General features: G+C 41.6%; 1 protein-coding gene across 1 annotated transcript in view; it reads left to right on the plus strand.

The window, feature by feature from the left end:
- Positions 1 to 11460: 11460 nt before the first annotated feature.
- The window catches only part of DOK5 (docking protein 5), a 152286-nt gene continuing 143058 nt past the window's right edge, over positions 11461 to 20688 (plus strand). Inside the window, exon 1 of the mRNA XM_021677816.2 lies at positions 11461 to 11526. Within this exon, the coding sequence (XP_021533491.1) occupies positions 11461 to 11526 (66 nt within the window). The remainder of the gene's footprint in view (positions 11527 to 20688) is intronic.

Genomic DNA, 20688 nt, shown 5'->3' on the forward strand with positions numbered 1-20688 from the left:
CATGACATTAGGATACTGGAAGATTTATTTAAAAAGACGCAAAAATGACTATGAAAGAAATAATCAAGAAGTTCGACTCCACTAAAAATTAAAACTTCATTAAAAGATACCATAAAGAAAAAGAAAAGACAAACTCAGGCCAGAAGGTTTTTGTAACACAACTGACAAAAAGTTGTTACTTAAAATATACTAACAAAAATACCATAACACTCAACCCCATTGTCACCAAAGAAAGAACATTAAGATCTCATGTTGATATCCAGAGAGAAGAGCATTCTAGCCAGAATGAAGTGCAAAGGCCCTGAGGCAGGTACCTGGGTGGCTTGTCGAAAAATAACAAGAAGGCCAGTGTGCTGCATCCACTTTGTCTATAATCCAGACAAAGACAGGTAAGGGTCCAGATCATTAATTTCCATGTCTTATAATTTAATCTTTGACTTAAGAGGCCAGCAAGATGATTCATGAGAAAATAATAAAAAATTTAATCATATAGGGGAGAAGACTGGAGTGACCAAACTAATTTTGAGAGAAAGGGACAAAGTATAAGATGAGCAAAGTTTAAGATGTTTTAGGCAATTCAATATTTAATTTAATTTATCAAGACCACATTAAGTAAGCATCTGCTCAGTGCCAGGCCCTCTGTTAAGAACTGAGGATCAGGGCGCCTGGGTGGCTCAGTCGTTAAGCGTCTGCCTTCGGCTCAGGTCATGATCCTGGGGTCCTGGGATCGAGTCCCACATCGGGCTCCCTGCTCCGCAGGAAGCCTGCCTCTCCCTCTCCCACTCCCCCTGCTTGTGTTCCTGCTCTAGCTATCTCTCTCTCTGTCAAATAAATAAATAAAATCTTTAAAAAAAAAAAAAAAAGAACTGAGGATCAAAGAGAAGAAGGAAAACCCCAACAAAAGAAGGAGCCACATGCCTTAGTAACTAATAAAGAGAAATGATAAAAAATATAACATGTGATGCTCATAATAAACATAATGTTTACTTGTTGACTTATCATGCTCCAGACATGAGCCTTAAGCACATGCTTACTAATCTCCACAGTAATCCTACATGGTTGATATTATTTATGCCCAATTTGCAGATGAGAAAATGAAATGAAATACAAGAGAGATTAAGTAATTTGTTTAGAGCAGGGTTTCCCAACTGTAATGCTATTGGCATTTGGGACTGGGTAATTCTTTGTTGTGGGGCTGTTCTGTGCATTCTAAGATGTTCAGCAGCATCCCTCGCCTCCACCCACTAGATGCAAGTAGCCCCTCTCCCCGCAGAGTTACGACAACCCGAATGTCTCCAGGCAAGTATCTCCTGGGTGACAGAAGTGTCCTGGTGGGGGAATACGGGTTCAGAGACAGAGTACGGGGGTGGGAATTCAAATCAACTCTGTTTGACTCGAATGGCTATCGTTGTTGGTTGTTTTTGCTTGTTTGCTTGGATTTCTTTCTTTATCTAGTGTACAAGAAAAGGTGTATCTTGGGTCCTATCCATTGATGTTTAACTGCCTTCATTGAAGGCAATGCAGTGAGGAGGTGTGTTTACCTACAGATGGCTCGCCCCAGACGAAGAGATACAGGGAAGACAAGGCAGACATTGTTTTAGGTGTCTACCATTTGTTCAATATCTCAGGTAATGATATCACATGTAATGATAAATAATAGCCTACAGACACTGTTTGTGTTGCTTTAATTTCATTCACTCACTCACTCATTCATTCATTCATTCATTCATCAATGCGGGGCATTGCCCTAGGCACTGAGGCTCATAGTGGACAAGTCAGAAAGGTTCCTACTCACGCTCAGTTTCATAGAGGGTGGGGAAGAGACAGGAGACGTGCTAACATATCATTAAACAAGGGAATGTCAATCTGTCACGAGTATTTTGAAAAAAATAAAAGGGTTTTATGAGGGCAAGTGACTTGGTTAGAAGGAGCGTGTGAATTGGGATTCAGAGATCATGAGAGGCTTCTCAGAGGAGGTGACACAAGCTGAGACATAATAACAAGGAGTAAGTCATGTGAAAATCTGAAGGGAGAGTTTGCAAAGAGAGGAACAAGGGAATGCCAAGATGCAGAGGCGGGAGTGTGGTGTATCTCAGGAATGGAAAGGTCTTTGTGGATGGGAGGGGAGTGTGCAGGGGCAAGAGGTAGCTGACGTCCAGGAGATGCATGAGGACCCACGGGCATGTTTGAACTTGGACAAGGAGGAGTGTGGCTTGTATTCTCTGTGCATACTGAACATGATCTTCCTGAAGTCACTTTAAGAGGAAGGCCAGATGTAACCCTTCTTTGAGCTAAAATACGAATGCAATGTCCTGCTTGTCCCTGCCTCTATCAGTCATGGTTATATGTTTGCAGTGATTTAAATGGACTGATGTAAGAGTTAGAGTTTGAAGCTTACAAGGGAAATCAAAGAGATATTTAAAATATATTAGTTCAGTTTTTTATTCTCTCTGCAGAGCTTCTGCAAAACAGACTTTTTATTGCACTTGCTCCTTAGTATTCCTGTTGAGTATTTGATTTCATAAAAAGAGCCCACAAGCAGCTATAGGTTTTAAGAATTTTGATATTGTCAATGACTGTCAGTGATTTTTTATTTTTTTTAAGAAGGATATTATTATGGTGATGATCTTCTTTCGTGGTTTAGGCATAACAATTTAATGCCTATTGCTTATAACGGTATAAAATGGAAATAATTTAGATGTCCATCAGTAGAGAAAGGAGAAATAAAACGTATTATTGTCAAATGATGGAATGTGATTCAGCAGGTTAATGAACTAGATCTACACGGATCAAATGTGCAGGTCTCCACGAAATGAGGAGGGGGAAAGGTAAGTTGTGGTACAATAGGTATAGAAAAATATGACTTTTTTCCCTGAGCTATATTGAGATATAATTGACACATTATGTTGAGTAGGTTTAAGGTGTACAAGTGTTGATTTGCTACATTGATATATTGCAAAATGATACCACCAGAGCCCACAGCATGGTGGCATGAGACAGCAGGGGCATGAGAATACTTTGGGGGATGAAGGATATATTTATTGCCTTGATTATGAGGATGACTTCACTGGTGTACACATATGTCAGAACTTAACGAAATTTTACATTTCACATATCCGCAGTTTGCTGTATGTCAATTATAACTCAACAAAGCCATTAAAAATTGTTGTGGTTTGTCATCGACGTGAAAAGCGAGGCTGGTAGTAATTTTTCTTCCTTACTAGGGTATATAGAGGGGTGGTGCCCTTTGAAATTAATGGCATCTTAGATTTCGTCAACTACAGCAATAAGTGCCTTTGGTCTGAGATTCTGGTGGCTGAGCTTTATGCTATTTTCAGCTAAAAACATGCTAACTGACAAAAGAGGAAATACTAGCGGGGGATACCATCAGGGAGACTGAATTTGTTTTTAGCCATGTTAAGATAGGAGGATGTTAGGATGACTTGTGACCCCCCCCGCCCCCTGCGTAGTTTCCTCACGGGTCACTCCGTGCCTTCAGGTTTCTCTGCTCCAGTCCTCAAGCCAACAGCCCTCTGCCCTTGCTGTAGACTTCCCCACTTAGCCTGGCTCATGGCTGCCTGGAACGCAACCTCCATTTTCCCACTTCCCCAGCTCTCTGTGAAGCCAAGGGCATGTGACTCAGCTCTGGCTAATGAGATAAAAGTGGAATCGATGTGTGCAGCTTTTACAGTCACCAGCTGAAGAAAGGAGTCCTTAAAATTGCCAACCGATCTGTCATATTTTTTAGTCCATGTGGCTGGTGTTTTTTCTTGCCTTATCATTCATCGACCCAGAAAGTATGTTTTCAAAATAAAAACATTCCAGATTTTGGTATCTTTCCAAAGATATTCGAGTTTCTTTTCTGATGAGAAGAGCCCTCCCCTCTGTAGGTCAGTGCAGAGCTAACCTAGGAAGATCTAGGCCAACACATGAGAAAAAGACCAAGAGAAGTAAGTAGATGACAAAGGCACTTGGCATTTACAGAGCCCCTTTGCAAAATGAAGCATGTGTCCAGGATTGGCGCAAGAAGATTAGAAGGTCAATATTCCAGAGGTCTTCTCAGGGCTGTTCCCCTAATTCACCGAGTGACTCATAACCTGATCTGGAAAACAGAGATAAATGGGACCAGCCTCATTGGTTCAGTCTGTTGAAGTCCCTGGATAAAGCGTGTGAAGAGGACAACGTCTTATGTTCAAAATCCTTTGCCAATGTTAATTAATCCTCACAGCACCCCCAAGCCCTGTCATATTATCCACATTTTGCAGCTGAGGGACCTGAAGCAGAAAGCCTGAATGCCTCGTCCAAAGACACAGAAGAAGCCTACGTCAGAAAGAGGATCAGCCAGTGACACCTTTTTCACTTCACTCATAAAATACAATTCAGTGAATTGTGTCTGGAATGTTTTTATTTTGAAAACATACTTTCTGGGTCGATGAACGATAAGGCAAGAAAAAACACCAGCCACATGGACTAAAAAATATGACAGATAAAAAATATCTGGGAGAGCCTAATGATCACAGGACTCCCTTTCTTTTTGTATTCCAAATCAAGTTCACTAGAAGTTTAGGTTTGCTTTTGTGTCCTTGGTTATAAAACTCAAGACATGAGGTCCACCCATGCAGAAAGAAATAGTCATCCACTTTTTTAAAAGTGGCATTTAGGATTTATTTACTTTTTTAAAAAAAAGCACACAGGAGCAAGTTGACATTTCCAATACTCCCCACAACAAAAAACTACCACTACTATTTTAGTGTAGATATATTCGACCTTAGTTTTGTTTTTTTTTAACTCCTTTTTTAAAAACCAGGCCCTACCTCACAGATCATCTATAACACACTGAGAAACCCTCTTATCCTCCAGGGCTCATCCCTCATACCCACTTGTCATTCTCCAAATTCCAATCACTCTTACCACCTTCTGTGCTAGATGTTCTAGATGTTTATATGTTCTTCTGTCTGGGACACTTGCACCTGTTGTCCTTCTCCCCACCATCCTCTCTACCCTCTCTCAGGCCAGAGTTCCTTCTCCTTCCTATTCCAGATCCCTGTTTTCTCCACCAGCCCCCCATCTTCCAAAAGGGTCAGGACCTCTTAGTCCTTCCTCAAACAGCATCATGTAACTTTCTTCTGTGCATAATTTGATACATATTTGAGTGTTTTTTTAATGTTTGTGCTCCTGATGGATTATCACCCTGACAAGCTCAGTCTGATCCTTTCCTGCCTGCCTCACTGGCTCCTCAGCACCTAGTAAGCCTGGCTCAGATAGTGTTTGTTGGATGAACGAATGAGAGGGAGTATCTTTTATATGCATTTTAATGGTTTTGATATGGGTTTGTAACAAAAGGGTAAATGTGACTCTTCCTATTGACTCAGTTTCGGCAGAAGCCTCAAAAGCCCAGTGGGAGGAACATTTAGAGAACATTCTGAAGCAAGGCGTTGGAATCTCTGTGCAGAAATTGCAAAAAGAGCAGCTCTAAACCCTTTTGTCTGCATTCATTGACAATGCACCTCCAGCCTAAATAAAACATTGCGATTCAAGAGATTAAAGAAGAAAGATTCTTTTTTTTATTATTACTATGTTATGTTAATCACCATACATTACATCATTAGTTTTTGATGTAGTGTTCCATGATTCATTATTTGCGCATAACACCCAGTGCTCCATGCAGAACGTGCCCTCCTCAATACCCACCACCAGGCTAACCCATCCCCCCACCCACCTCCCCTCTAGAACCCTCAGTTTGTTTTTCAGAGTCTATAGTCTCTCGTGGTTCATCTCCCCCTCCGATTTTCCCCCCTTCATTCTTCCCCTCCTGCTATAAGAAGGAAGATTCTTTGGCAGAGAGTTGGTTTTCTCCTCCCCATGAGACAAGGAGGGAAGATCTTTCCCCTTACTTTAGAGCAAGGGAGTGATTTTCAAGAGAATCACTCAGAAGGCTGGACATAAGTGCAGAGGACACAAGGACTGGTGGTAGACTCACTCCTTAATATTGTAAAGGAGGAGGCCCGGGGTCAACTGGTTGACTTGACTTAAGGCAGAGCTAAGAACAAGTGGCCGCCCTGGGAGTGAGCTGACCATTCACCGGCATGGACAATACTGAGTGAGTTCTTCCTCTGGCCAGGTAGGGCTTGTCTTAGACTAGATCCACCAAGAGAACCAGCTGGAAGGGCAAAAACCCAACATAGGCCTGGAGCATGAGACCCTGGGGTCTTCACAAGAATAAAAGCAGCCAGCCTGAGAAGGGCATTGGAGATAGAGCTCTGAGCAGGTGCGTCTCTAAGGAACTCACAAAAGCTCCTTGAGAGAAAGAGCAAACATTATATACCTGTTACCCAGAGGGCATCAACTCCAAGGAAAGACTTAGAGCAAGCAAAACTTTCCTTTCCTTTCCCCCTGCCCTCCAATCCTGTGGAGGCCAGAAGCCTTTAGTTATTACATAGAAGAGGAGGCAGAGCAGAAAACCAGTGAAGAAGCCATCTCCAACCCCCACACTCCTAGTCCTGGACTGGGGTAAGGGATAAAACGTAATTGAATGATATTCAGTGTTATAGGGCTATTAGGCTGAGATGACTCTTCACTACCTAGTAGTAGCCAAAAAAGCCAGAGACCTTCTGGAGATTTCATTCAGGTTTAGATAAATAACTTTTCAATAAGCAAAGTTTAATGGGAAAAGATTATACTCGATTGATCCCAGTTCCTTCAGAAATTTGGTTGCATGTATGTACCCACTTCCATGTAAAATATATGTTTAGATGTATACATATTATATTAAGTTATATATATATATAATATGAAGATAATTATGCATATTATCACAAATAATGCTGCTGTGAATATTCTCATAACTAAACCTTTGTGACTTTGGATACATTTCCAGAACTGGATCAGCAATTATAAAAGTTTTAAAATTTTTTTGATAGATATCACTTATGCTTCAAAACAGTTGTATCAGTTGATATCAATTTACATTCTCCGTGGAAGCTTCATTTCTCTTTTCTTAAAGATTTTTGGGTACAGATCTTTAGAAGTAGATTTTTTTTATATGGTCTTACCACTTCCAGTCCAGTCCCTTGTAATCTATTTTTTATTCATCAGACAGAATAATATTTTAAAAGTATAACTTTCCTGGGGTGCCTGGGTGGCTCAGGCAGTCGAGCATCTGACTCTTGGTTTTGGTTCAGGTCATGATCACAGGATCCTGAGATCAAGTCCTGTGTCAGGCTCCGTGCTCAGCATGGAGTCTGCTTGAGATTCTCTCCCTCTTCCTCTGCCCCTCCCCCTGTGCTTGCGCACTCTCTCTCTCTAAAATAAGTAAATAAAATCTTTAAAATATATATAACTTTCCTGCATTTGGCTTTCTCAAGTGCTCTTCACTCTAGCTGGAATGCACCTCCCCAACATTTCCCATAGCTTCTTCCCATCTTTTGTGTCTTAGCTTAAATATCACCTCCTCAGAGAAGTCTTCCCTGACTTTCTCTTACTCAAAGTAAGGCTTCCTTTACCCCCCACATAACATACCACTTCTGTTCTTTGAACTGTCATCTATAGTTATTTAAACTGTTTATCTGCTTGTTTGTTTTTTCTCTCTCCTCCTGGGATATAGGCCCCATGGTGACAAGGATTTTGTTTGTGTGCGGGGTGTGTGTGTGTGTGTGTGTGTGTGTGTGTGTATGTGAGTGAAAACTTACTGTGGACAGTCTCCACCCATAGCAGGTCCTCAGTCAATATTTGTTGAAGGCAGGACGGAAACAAGGAAGCAATGAATGACAGAAGCAGACCTGCTTCCAGGTTTTCTCTCACCTGATTTCAGTGTCATCTTCCAAGCCATCCTTCTTTAGGTGGGTAAGGACTGGTGGAGGGGGACCTGGCCGCCCAGCAAATACCCTCTCTCCTTAGTGATAGCCAAATCATTTTCATTAGCACTGTCTCCCCTTGCCAGGGGAAAGGCTGCCTGTTTCTGGACTCTCCCACTGAGAGCAGCCTGCAATGGGGCCAAAGCTCAAGCTATTTTTGGTAAAGATATTGGACAAGTGCCATTTCAGCCTCTGCCCTGGTACTTTGCGGTACTTGGTGAAAGTACACTCTTCTTGGGCGAAGCATGGGAACCCATCACCTACTCTGGAAAAGTGCAGAAGCCTCTGGATTTCTGCACATAATTTTCTGTCCTGAAGAGCTTTATAATAATAATAATAGTTGGCTGAATGGAATACCGAGGGAATGGCATGAGTCATTCATGTTTCAGGCAGGAGTGGGTTTCCACTTCGAATATGTCAGAGTAGGGGAACTATGGATTAATTTCTGGCTCTGCAACATGATGGTTATGAACTTCTATTTCAATTCATGACACAGTTTTGCTTCTTATCAACAAGATGTCCAAAGAAGAGAAAAGTACTACTATATGTAATTCATTTTGATCTCACACTTATTTCATTTTAATGCAATCAACTCTTATTCCCCAGTTTAGACCGAGAGCAAGGGATTAAGCATACTCAAAGTGAATGTGATGACCACTGTTGGCAGAAGGGAGTTTGGATGCTGAGGAAACAAACAAATAAGAAGCTTAAAGTGTTGGAAATTGAGTTAAAAACAGGGATTGAAATAATGATTTTTTTAAATGATTTATTTTAGAGAGAGAGAAAGAGAGAGCAGGGGGAGAGGGAGAGGGAGACAAGCAGATTCCCCACTGAGCTCAGAGCCCTATGTGGGGCTTGATCGCAGGACCCCGAGATTACGATGTGAGCCAAAATCAAGAGTAGGATGCTTAACTGACTGAGCCACCCAGGTGCCCCAAATAATGATTTCTGTGTGTGTGTCACCCTTATCCCCAGTGAAACTGAATTGTGGGTGACTATGTCCATTTCGCAGCGAATAGTTTTGTGAGTTGTGCACTATGCAAATCTATAAGCACTACATATATATATATATATATATGCACATACTTATACTTGTATATCTCTGAATTCCTCTTTTCCTCTTCTGCCACAGTTGTGTATTACACATTTTGGACAAGAACAAGTGGCTGTCCATCCTATGAATAGTACAATCTGTGTATTTTCCACATTTAATGGTTTGATTTAACCAAAAACAAACAAACAAATAAAACCATATATTGGGTTCTGTCCTGCAGTTAAAAAAAAAATCACTTGTCTCTTCACAACCAGTTTGATATTTTCTAGTTTGATTCTAGTTTCCTCACGTCTGGCTTAATTATTTATGGATGTAGATTATACTCAACATTAATTATCATGGGATGGATTTCTCAGCTTCAGGTTTTGTCGGTAATTCTTTTATCTTGAGCCATTCACTTCTAGGTCCTTATGCCTCATTCTTTGTTTCTATGATACTGTTGATTTGGTCTACAGAGATGTGTTAGACAAATGTCTTCCATGAACACATCTATTTCGTGGCAACCATGGACAGTATTTTTTTTTTAAGTTCTAAGCCTTCAAAAAGAACTAATCAAATGATTTTATCATTTCATCCTTCTTTGGTGAGAGATTTAAACTTAAAACATCATTTATATCAAATGGCAACACAATGACAGAGCTAATGATTTACTAGATAGCAAAAAGCATTCTCCTTCCAGAATATTTGCCTTTTGATTGTCTCAGTCCTCCTACGACACATTCTTGGGTGATTCTCTTTTTTATCTGACACCTACCAAACCAAAGTGACTAAAAGCTAGCGTTCCTGGCCAGAAAGGCAAGATTGATACGATCTTAGAGTTGAAAGGTCTTCAAATCTCATCAGGTCAAATAGTCCACTCAATAAATGAACCTTGTTCTCCATAGCTCTGACCACAGGTCATCCAGCCTTGGTTTGGTCACCTCCGGTGAACAAGAACTGTCCATTTCTGATGCTGTCTTTGTGCCTTTGCGGACAGGGCAAATGATTAGAAAGATCTTCCTTGGAAAGGAAGGAAGCTCCCTCCCTCATGACGTCTGCTCTTCAGAAGGGCTATAGGACAAAGGTGGTATCACACATATCTCCCTTCAGTCCCTGTCCTGTGGTACCTGGGGCAAGTCTCAATTTGTTGGAGCTTCAGTTTCCATGTGCGCGATAGTACGTATCTCATTGGTAAATGTGCGGGATAGTAGGTATCTCATTATTCCTTTAACAGGATTAGGACCATGTCTGGCAGCCTGGTGCCCAATAAATGTCAGTGGGTATCAACTCAAGCATGCTTCAGGAGGGTAGTGCATTCAGGGGCAGTGAGTGCAAAATCTGTTCCCCTTTTCGTCTTATTCTATAGGCAGTATCCCTTAATGGTTCTGAGAGCTCCATTGGTAGGCTACTGGGGTATAAATATGGGCCTTCTATTTACGTAAGGGAAGACGTATCTCATAGGTACAGGGGAGTTTAAGTGAGTTAATCCGTGCATGCGGCTTAGAGCTTTGACGGGCACTAAGAATTTATCAAGCACCTGCTACGGACTAGGCTTTGGGGGTACACATATTAATGAGGCCAAGGGTTAGCCCCTGGGAAACTTACATTCGGGCGGGAAAGACAAGCTCAAACAAGGAAAATGTAGCAAATGATACCACCGAAGGCTGGGTCCAGGATGCCAAGGAAACCGGAGGAAGCTCTTATGTAGCTTAAGCCAGGGCAATTTCCCTCCCCTCCTATGCCAAGGTCAAGGCAAACCATGGCAACACCGCCTCCCCGGACACCCGCACAACAGAGGTAAAAATCAGCCCTTCAAAAGAGATGGGGCTGAAGGGAGAGGCGGGGTAGGCGGTGGCTGTGAAAAAGTGAAATTTCTTCTCCTCCTAAAATCAGCCGCCAGAGCGAGAAGAGAGGGCGCGCTATCTCGGCAGGCTGTCAGCTAGGTGCGGGGGCGGGCGGGGGCGCGCTCGGGGTCCTGGAGGAGGGGAGGGATCGGAAGGGGAAGCGGGTCGGGCAAGGTGGGCGGGAGGGGAGGGGAGGGGTGCGAGCGCGTTCAGGGGTGTCTGCCCTCGGGTGGCCGCAGCCGGGCACTGGGACCCGCGCGGCTCCTCCACCTCGGCAGGGCGGGGGGGGCGGGGGGCTCCCACCACTCCGCGGTCGTCCTTCTCTTCCCTCTACCTCCTCCTCCTTCCCTACCTCCCGCCCCTCCTCCTCCCCCTCCCCCGCTCCTGCCGGGCCCCGGGAAGAGGCAGGGCTGGAGCCCTGAGCAGCCGCCGCTCCTCCTCCTGGCAGGCTGGCTGATGAGTCAGCTGACGGCGGCGCTCCAGCCTCGCCTCGCGGCGCTGCGCTGCGCTCTCCGCGCTCCCCCAAAGTGGCTGCCAGCCGGCCGCCCACTTTCAGGGGTTTGGGGGACAAAGTGATGTGCGCCTTCTAAAGCCGCGCCGAGCCGCAGCCGAAACAGCTTCGCCTTTTCAACTTTCTCCCCGCACGTCTTCTCCTGACTCTGCCCTTAACCCTCCCCAAAGCCACTTCGGGTGCGGGTGCTCGGGTGAGGGGGGTCACCGGCTGTCCGGGATGGCTTCCAATTTTAATGACATAGTGAAACAAGGGTACGTGAGGATCCGGAGCAGACGCCTAGGGGTAAGTATGATCCTTTTTTTTTTTTTTTTTTCCTGTTCGTGCGTTCAATTGTCTTCATCCTTCGCCAGCATCCCTGGAGGCTGGCAGGAGATTCCCCGGCTGCGCGCTGGTGAATTGCACTGTGGCTTTCTCAGCCGAAATTCACAATCGCCTGCGGCTGGCCCTGTAAAGCCGGGTCTAGGTATGTAATGGATCTATCTTTATCTCTCGGATGACTTGGCTTTCTGATGGTGGCCGCGTGTTCGGCTTCAGTAGCCACTGGAGCCCATCGACTGGAAATAAATATTTCTCGGTAGCCAAGGGAGTTGGAGCTGAGAAAGCCGGCTGGGGGTGCTGAGCCTGCAGGATGCCCCTGGTGCCCCTCTTCCCACTCGCTGCCAACTTAACTTTTCCAGGGGGTGGGAGGCTAGCTGAGGAAGAGGGCAGGCGCTTTCGGTGTGAACAAGGTCAGTGACCCCCTGACCCCAGGGAGACATTGCTGCCAAGCGGAAGGTCTCTTTGGGCATCGAATCCTGGACAATGACCCACCGCTGTCCCAGGTGTTGGCTAAGGCGGTGTGCGCTGGCCTCTGGCCAGGCCAACTTGGGGTGGATACCCGAATCTGAATTTTCTCTCTTCCTTATCCCGGGTGGTGGATTTCTGTTGCTGGAATACACATTGGAAGCCCAATGGAAGATTATTTAGGGTGGAACATAATACCTGGCACAGAGCAGGTGCTCCCTAAATATGAACCACAAGAAAGAATGAATGAGCCTGAGGGTACTTGTAGGGGACAGATGTTGGCATAGGGATGGCTCTCTTTTGCCCCCTTTCCCTTTGCTATTCATTGATAGGACTTCAGACAGAACTCATGCAGCTTCTCTTTGAGATGGAGTGATGGTGAAGGAATTCTCCAGAGAGGGGGACGATACTGGACTGATTTTTTTCCCCCCAGATTCCAACCTACCTCATTTCTCTTTGCTTTGTGTCAAATATTGTTGCTGTTTTTGTTTAGTGGGTGTGTTTGGATGTTTGGGTTGGGCAGAAAGTTTAGTAATGTCTGAAATAATATCAGCAATGGTGTGCAATGACCACACTGGGAGTATAGTTACAGTGATAAATTGAATGTCTTTCCCCACAAATAACGTGTCACTGGCACCTTTCTCTTCCTTGGTCTTTGTACTTTTTTATGTGCTAGATAATTTTACTGAAAATTGAAAAGAAATTTCACAGTGGTAACCAGCAGGGAAAAAAAGAAAGCAAGCAAGCAAAGGGTCAAAACAAATCAGGCAAGAGTTTCTAATAATTACAGATGTTTCCTCTCATCCTCCCTAGCTGGTTACCATGTTTTAGCAATTATGTCCCGTGTTACTGTGAATATATACATATATAATTAGGAAGAACTGAAACAGAACTAACCAATCCCTATCAGCCCTGTGCAAGTTTCTTTGATCTTTTCCTCCATGCACATACTCTTCTCATCAGCAAGAGTAACTATTGTTAGGGTACTTAACCTAGTGACTCCCATGCAAAGGGCAAGACATAATAGGAGCTTTATGTTTTTGATAACCTTAAGGGCCAGCTGAGTTGTTACAGTTTTAAAGGGAGCATTAAAAACACCATTCTAATTTTAGATTTACTCCATCATGTCAGTTGAGGAAATTGATAAGAGAAATCCATTCTGTGTTAGGGAGCATTCCAATAGGAAGAAGACATGCATTATTAATGCACAAAATGTGAATTATTCATAAGGATTGGAGTGTATGCCAAATTGTGACACTTGGTGATTTTTTTTGAAAGACTAGTTACCATGACTTTCTAGTTTATGGTAATGAAGATTATTTTTCTATATTATTACAGCTGACATAATATGGTCCTATATGTGTGCCAATGTTTACAGACAGGTATTTGAAGCAGAAGGAAAGGAAATTTAGTTTAGTTTGTATTCATTTTATATTGTACATATTGTATATTGGATGCCAGTGAGCAGTCTACTTTCTCAGGATTTATTCATCTTGTCCGCATTACTACTCAGGCAGATTTTAGAATATCTATGGAATGATGGTTATTGCTCATGGAGAGAAGGGTCAAAGACATAATCAGTAAAATCTGGTCTTATTTATTAATACTGGTTTTATCACCAGTTAATTTTTTAAAAGTCTTCTTAAGATGTGATTGATTTATATAAATGAAAGAGGCTGATTACATAGTTGTCAGAAAACACTGCAAACTGAAGTTTTCATGGAGGTCCCAAGCAATAGGGAAGAATGGCTTCAGGGAATGGTATAGACCCTCTGTCCAAAGCAAGAAGTGTTAGTGGTATTAACCCAGGCTGCTTAGAGCCTAGAACAGCATGTGCCTTGTGTAAGTTTCAGCCAGGGCTCCGGCATCACTTCTGTTCAAAGTAGGCACTCATACGTGCCCGTTGAACTACAGGGTGATGTGTGACTTTGCAGTTCATAAGCCTCTTGAGGAACTAATATGACAGAGTTGTTTTATATATGGAATCCAGACAAATGTCTGTGGATTAGAACCATGTTTGGGGGGGTTTATAATTAAACAAGAAAACAACATTTCATGGTAAGCAGCTGCTGTGCCAAGGAATGCTCCCTCAGATTTGGAAAAGGAGGAAAGAGCCAATTCTGCTTCTATTACTCATGAGCTCCATGACCTTGACCTCTCTTGGCCTCAGTTTTCTAATCTGTACAGTGAACACTATTTCATGATGTTGGAAGTATTGACTAAGATAATATCTGTGAATATGTAATGAAAGCATAACATTGATTCTGATTGTATTATTTGTTTGGAATAATCAAAGGTGAGTGAGGATTGGTGGAAGGATATGGGGATTATAGATCTCTTTCTGTCCAGAAGTGTCCAATGGCATAGTGACGTTTCAGATCTAGATGTTTTCATTGAGTGAAGTTTTTACAAATTCTATACATTTAAGTGATTTTACAGTGGGACATGAGACATTTTAAGACTAGCTCCATTCACATGAATCAAAGATAAATGGTCACTTTTAGTTGAGATCCTATATAGTTCAAGCAATTAAGCAATCATTTTCCATCCAGACTTACTCTTTTTTGTAAACATCAAAAGGCTTAATGAAATTCAACTCCTTTAACTCAAAAGTCTCAGTACCTTTACATCTGCCTTCTCCAGCTTGAGCTCCAATGGTTCATGGAGGTCTCAAGCTGCATCCTGGATAAAGTGTTTGTTCAGAAATGTCTGTGCCACAATTTGGGGGGCTTGGGGAGGGAGGAAAGGAAGCGATTGTCTCTAATTATCTGGCTAATCCACAAAAGACACTAAAAATGTTTTCTTAGAGAGATAGTGAATCAGGCGATTTGTACATCATTAACCTGAGTGTATGGCTTAGATGGTGTCATATAACTGTCCTCACTTTGTTTCTTCCTTTGCAACAAAGAGAATTTCCAATCGATAATTGCCCTGCATGCCTCGGAGTTTAAATTCAGAGCTATTCACTTAATCTACATGCAGTCTCTCGATTACTCGCCTTTAAATCACATCATGATGCTCTTGTACATCAAGGGCCTCTTCTCCAGTCTAGCCTGCATCCCCATCTGGATGACTAAGAGTCTCAAACTTAATGCATCCAAACCCTTGATTGTTTCTTCCAAACCAGCTTCTCCTGGAGTCTGCATCTTGGCCACTAGAGGTCCCAACATTTTAATTGCCCTGGTAAAAATTAATCAGGCAAGCAAAAAAACAGCAAACAAACCTCTGTTGCATTTCTGTCTGCTCTTATCTCTCTCCCCACAACAATCCATCACAAGATCCTATGGGCTCTATCTTTGAAATATATCTACAATCTGTCTTTCATACTATCTGCCACTACCATCCTGGCCCAAGTCCCCATCATCTCCTCCTTATAATATTAAAAAATATCTCCTAATTTGTCCCCCTGGCTGTTCAAACCACCAATGCCTTTCCATGCCATTCAGGGGAAGAGCCTTAGATGGGCTCAGAGGCCCCCTGCTGACTCAGAACCTTTTCTCTTGCTGTTCCGTCTGCTTGGAATGCTGTTCCCCCCAGTATTTCTTCCCAGCTGGCTCCCTCATCTCCTTCAGTCTTTCTTCAAATGCCATCTGCTCCCTGAGGCCTTCCAGATACTTAATTTTATTTCTTGCCTCCTCCTCCTCCCTCATATCTTCTTCTATTTCTCCTCCCCCACATCTCTTCCATTTCTTCTCTCTAGACTTACCATCCCCTCACGTACCGGTCTGTTTGTTTTACATGTTGAGTGTCTGTATCCCCCAAATAGCACATGAGGCTCCATGGGGTCTGTGACTTCTCTTTTAATTATAGCTGAACCCCAGTGCTGGAATAGTGCCCAGCATTTCATCGACAGTCTTCCTGATGAAGACTTCTTGAATGAATGAATGGATGCATCACTGTGAACTGGTTTAAGAGCATACACTCTGACATGAGACTTAAAATCCCAGGTCAGCGACTGGTTCTGTGGCTTTTGGTGAGTTCCTTAACATTTGTAAGCATCGGTCTTCCATAAAAATAAGGAGACTCGTGGTACCCACCTAATATATGATCCTCACAAAGGGCTCCACACAGTGCTTGACACATTGGAAACCTAATTAATGTTCATTACTGCCATTTCTCACTACCAGGGCTGTTAGGGATGATGATGCTTAGGTGGCTATTATGTTGACTGCTTCTACTGCAATAGCATAAAAAATCATACACAATTAATCATAACATCCACAAAGGCCATCAAATAAAGATGACTAAAATACCAGCTGAAAAGCCCTTCTGACACAGAAACTGGAGAAGTCGATTCATCTGGGGGCAAAAAAAAGCCCCCAGAGCTCTTCTTAAGATGGGATTGATTTATATAAATGAAAGAGGCTGATTACATAGTTGTCAGAAAACACTGCAAACTGAAGTTTTCATGGAGGTCCCAAGCAATAGGGAAGAATGGCTTCAGGGAATGGTATAGACCCTCTGTCCAAAGTAAGAAGTGTTAGTGGTATTAACCCAGGCTGCATAGAGCCTAGAGCCTAGCATAGAGGCTCTACTGCAATAACTCTCATCCTCAAAGAACTTGCTGTTTAGTTAGGAAAACAAACAATATACATGCAGTAATTAATATATAAATGCAACTATTGCTTGACAATAATGCTAGGTCTAGAAAGAATATTTGCCTTTGTAAGATTTTTCATGACCCTGGGATAAATGACAAAGATAATCAGAGATGAAGAAACTCACCTCCATGAAACTTCAGTTTGAATGAGCGCATCAGACTAGGAGGTATTTCTGTTAATTTGGGGGTCTTTCTCTTGGGTGGTAGAGAATGGATTTGAAAAATTGGTTAGTTAATGGCCCGATTTTAGGCAGAAATATTTTCTCACTCCTTTTTTTCCCTGTTTGACCTGACCCAGTATGCCAAAGCAGCTATAATAGTGCCTTTAGGGTTTCAGGATCCATAGATGATCCACGGTTTTTACAGTACCTCGACAAAGTTATAGTCCTAACATCAAAATTCAACCATTCAGTAAGATACATGGAGCACTGTTTTTCATCCTCAAGAGAAAGAGGCTTTGGAGATAACTTTGCAGTGGTGAAATTGATGATCATGTAGACTGAATACACATGCCTATGTCAAGACCACTCAGCGTTTTTTGCCCCCAGATGAATCGACTTCTCCAGTTTCTGTGTCAGAAGGGCTTTTCAGCTGGTATTTTAGTCATCTTTATTTGATGGCCTTTGTGGATGTTATGATTAATTGTGTATGATTTTTTATGCTTTTAATCATCCTCCCCAAAACCAACTTAAGCAAAGAATGGCCAATTTAGTGATTTTGTGTGTAAACATAAACAAAATTACTGATGGGATGATTTTCCCCATATCTGCCATATTTTGCCCCATATCTGCTATATTTTTTTAGTCATATTCATTCATTGACTAGAAATATTTATTTCTTAGACAGCTTTGTAATTTTTGTGAGAAATCATTATCTTGGGTATTTTAAGAATTTAGTTTTCATTTGGGCTATATTTGCTTTCATTTGTTTTATCATTCATCAAATATTTCTTGAGTGCGTACTAGTATAAGATCAGGGTAAACCACCTTAAATAAGACAGGTCCAGTCACGGCCCTCAAGGAATTGACAGTCTGTTGTTGGAATTGTATTGTTAACATGAGATTAATATATTCCCTATACTTAAGGGTGAATTAGTCTGAGTAACAGATAAAATATTGAAGTGCAAAGATCTCTGCAGAAATCTCCTTGTTCCGTTTTTGTGAAATGAGGAAGGTCAAATTTGATTTTCCTCTTAACTCCAGGAATTTGATGCCAGTGGGTGGAAATTAAGCCTTTGGAGATTCTAAACCAGGAAGAGATTATGATGCCTCCCTCCTGCAACCCCTGTTCCTTTGAAATTCAAAATGAAATTGTGAGTTTAGAAATGCCACAGATATGTGTGAATGTTGAAGTTTTAAAATAGCTTCTAAGATGCAGATGGCTAAATTTTGAATAAGTATCTGGAATCTGATCTTTGCCAAGCAGTTGGGGGGGCTGTCTTTATTTTACTAGCAGTAAAATAAGTCTCTCTTCATGCCCTGGTTCCCAGAGAACATAAATGTTAGCTTGTGTGTATTATGTTCTTGAGTGGAGTCCTTCAAGTAGGCTCTGGGGATAGAATGCAGGTGACCTTTCTGGGGTGATGCTTTATAGCTTTTATCAGATTCTTGTAGAGGTCTGGACCACCCTGCCCCCAGGCCTCTCACCTCCCACCCTCTACAACTTCCAAAAGATTAAGAACCGCTGTCTCATTTTTTAAATGATTTTTTTTATTTTTAGATAATAGTAGTCACATGCAGTTATAAGAAATAATGCAGAGAGGTCTCTAATACCCAGTTTCTCCCAATGGTAATATTCTTCAAGTATATAGTACAGTATTGCAACCAAGATACTGACATTGGTATACAATCAAGAGACAGAATATTCCCTCACCACAGGGTCCTTCCTGTTGTTCTTTTATAGCTTCCCCTACTGCTCCCCCTCCTACAGTCCTAAAGCCCTGACAACCACTAATCTGTTTTTCATTTCTGTAATTTTATCATTTTGAGAATATTATATAAATGGAACCATATGGTGTGTAACCTTTTGGGATTTGGGTTTTCTTTTTTTCCCTTTTTTTTAACTCAGCAAAATTCTCTGGAATTGTCGTGATTGTTGTGGGTATCATGGTTCATTCCTTCTTTTACTGTTAAATAGTGTCCCATGGAATGGATGGACCGTAGTTTGCTTAGCCATTCATCTATTGAAGGACATTTAGGGTGATTTCCATTTGGGGGCTGTTACAGAGAAAGCAGATATAAATGTTTGTGTACAGATCTTTGAAGGAATATAGGTTTTCAGATCTCTAGGTAAATGCCCAGGAGTGCCACTGTTGGGTGGTACTGGTGTTTGCAAGTCTAGTTTTTTAAAGAAACTGCCCAACTGCTTTTCACAGTGTTTGTACCGTTTTATCCTCACACCGGCAACATATGATCCAGTTTCTCTGTGTCCATGCTAGCATTTCATGTTGTCACCAGGTTTTGGTGTCCTCACTATTTTTTATTTTAGACATTCTGACGTATGTGTGGTGATAGCTCATTGTGGTTTTGGTTTACATTTTCATATTGGGTAGCAATGTTGAGCATCTTTTCATGTCTTATTTGCCATCTGGACATGCATTTTGATAAAATACCTGTTCATGTCTTTTGCCCATTTTCTAATTGGGTTGTCTGTTTTTTGACTGTTGCATTTTGAATGTTCTTTATATATTCTAGATCTCAATCCTTTCAGACATGTGGTTCTTAAATATTTCCTCTCAGTAGGTAGCTTGTATTTCCTATCTTCTCAACAAGGTCTTTCACAGAACAAAGGTTTTTTAGTGTGATGAAATCCAATTTATTTCTTTTTGGCATTTGTGGATCATGGGCTTAAAGGTTAAAGGTAATACCCTAAAACATCTAGAAAAAAAACACTGGGAATCTTGAGCTGGGCAAAGTGTTAGTACCAAAAGCATGATCCATTTTGAGTTAATTTTTGTGTAAGTTGCGCATTTAGGTCTAGATTCATTTTTTGCCTATGGATGGCCAATTGCTGCAGCACCGTTTGTGGAAAGGCTGTCTTTTCTCCATTGAGCATATTTATGTGTTTCTGTTCTTAGGTCCTTTATTCTGTTCCATTGCTTTGTGTGCCCAAATACATGTAGCGGTATATCTGTATGTGTCTATATGTATAGCTATACAATAACTCTTGAAACAGGGTAGGCTGATTCTGCCCACTTTATTTTTCTTTTTCAAAATTGTTTTAGATATTCTAGTTCCTTTGCCTTTTGATATGAAATTTAGAATAATTTTGACTGTAGCTACCACAAATCTTGCTGGGATACTCTCTTCCTTCCTTCCTCCCTTCCTCCCCCCTTTCCTTTTTTTCTTCCTTCCTTTCTTCCTTTCTTTCCTTCATCACTGAATTGATGGCATTATTTTTTCCATGGTGGAAATGGCATATACTTGAGACTGACACTTTAGCTTGGATCTCAACTTGACCACTTACTGACTCTATGGCTTTGAGGAAATTGCCTATTCTTTCTGAAATTTTGCTTCATCATGTACAAAAATGAGGATAGTAATATACTTCTCATAAGGGATAAGTATATCAAATTCTTAATCCTATGCCTGACTCGTAGTTGTAGGAACTTAATGAATGGTGATAATGTTGATTTTTATTTTTTTATTGTTGAAAGATTGAGGTGATATTTGTTGTTCATTGTCTGTAAGAAAAATAAGCTGCTAAAACTTAATTCACTCATCTCAGCAGAAGATTCATGGCTTTGGTAATGAAAAACAGAAGGCATTTTATTTTCCTCTTGCTGTTAACTTTAGTAATACATTTTTGTAATATGGGACTTATTTAGGAGCCACTCATGAAACACCGTATTAGAAAATATAGAGTTAAATAAATACATTGGTCCAAATAGCAGGCCTTTGATTAAAAGACTGATCACAGTATTTTTGCCTATTAACTCTAGTAGTGGCCCCCAAATGTGGGAATTATATAACCTGAGAGAAAATAATTATTAGGGAGGTCAGTAACATTGAATCCTAAGTAAAATGCTACTTCTTAATCAACTTATCTTAAAGAACTGATGC

This window comes from Neomonachus schauinslandi, chromosome 10, assembly GCF_002201575.2.
Source record: "Neomonachus schauinslandi chromosome 10, ASM220157v2, whole genome shotgun sequence".
Classification (NCBI taxonomy): domain Eukaryota; kingdom Metazoa; phylum Chordata; class Mammalia; order Carnivora; family Phocidae; genus Neomonachus; species Neomonachus schauinslandi.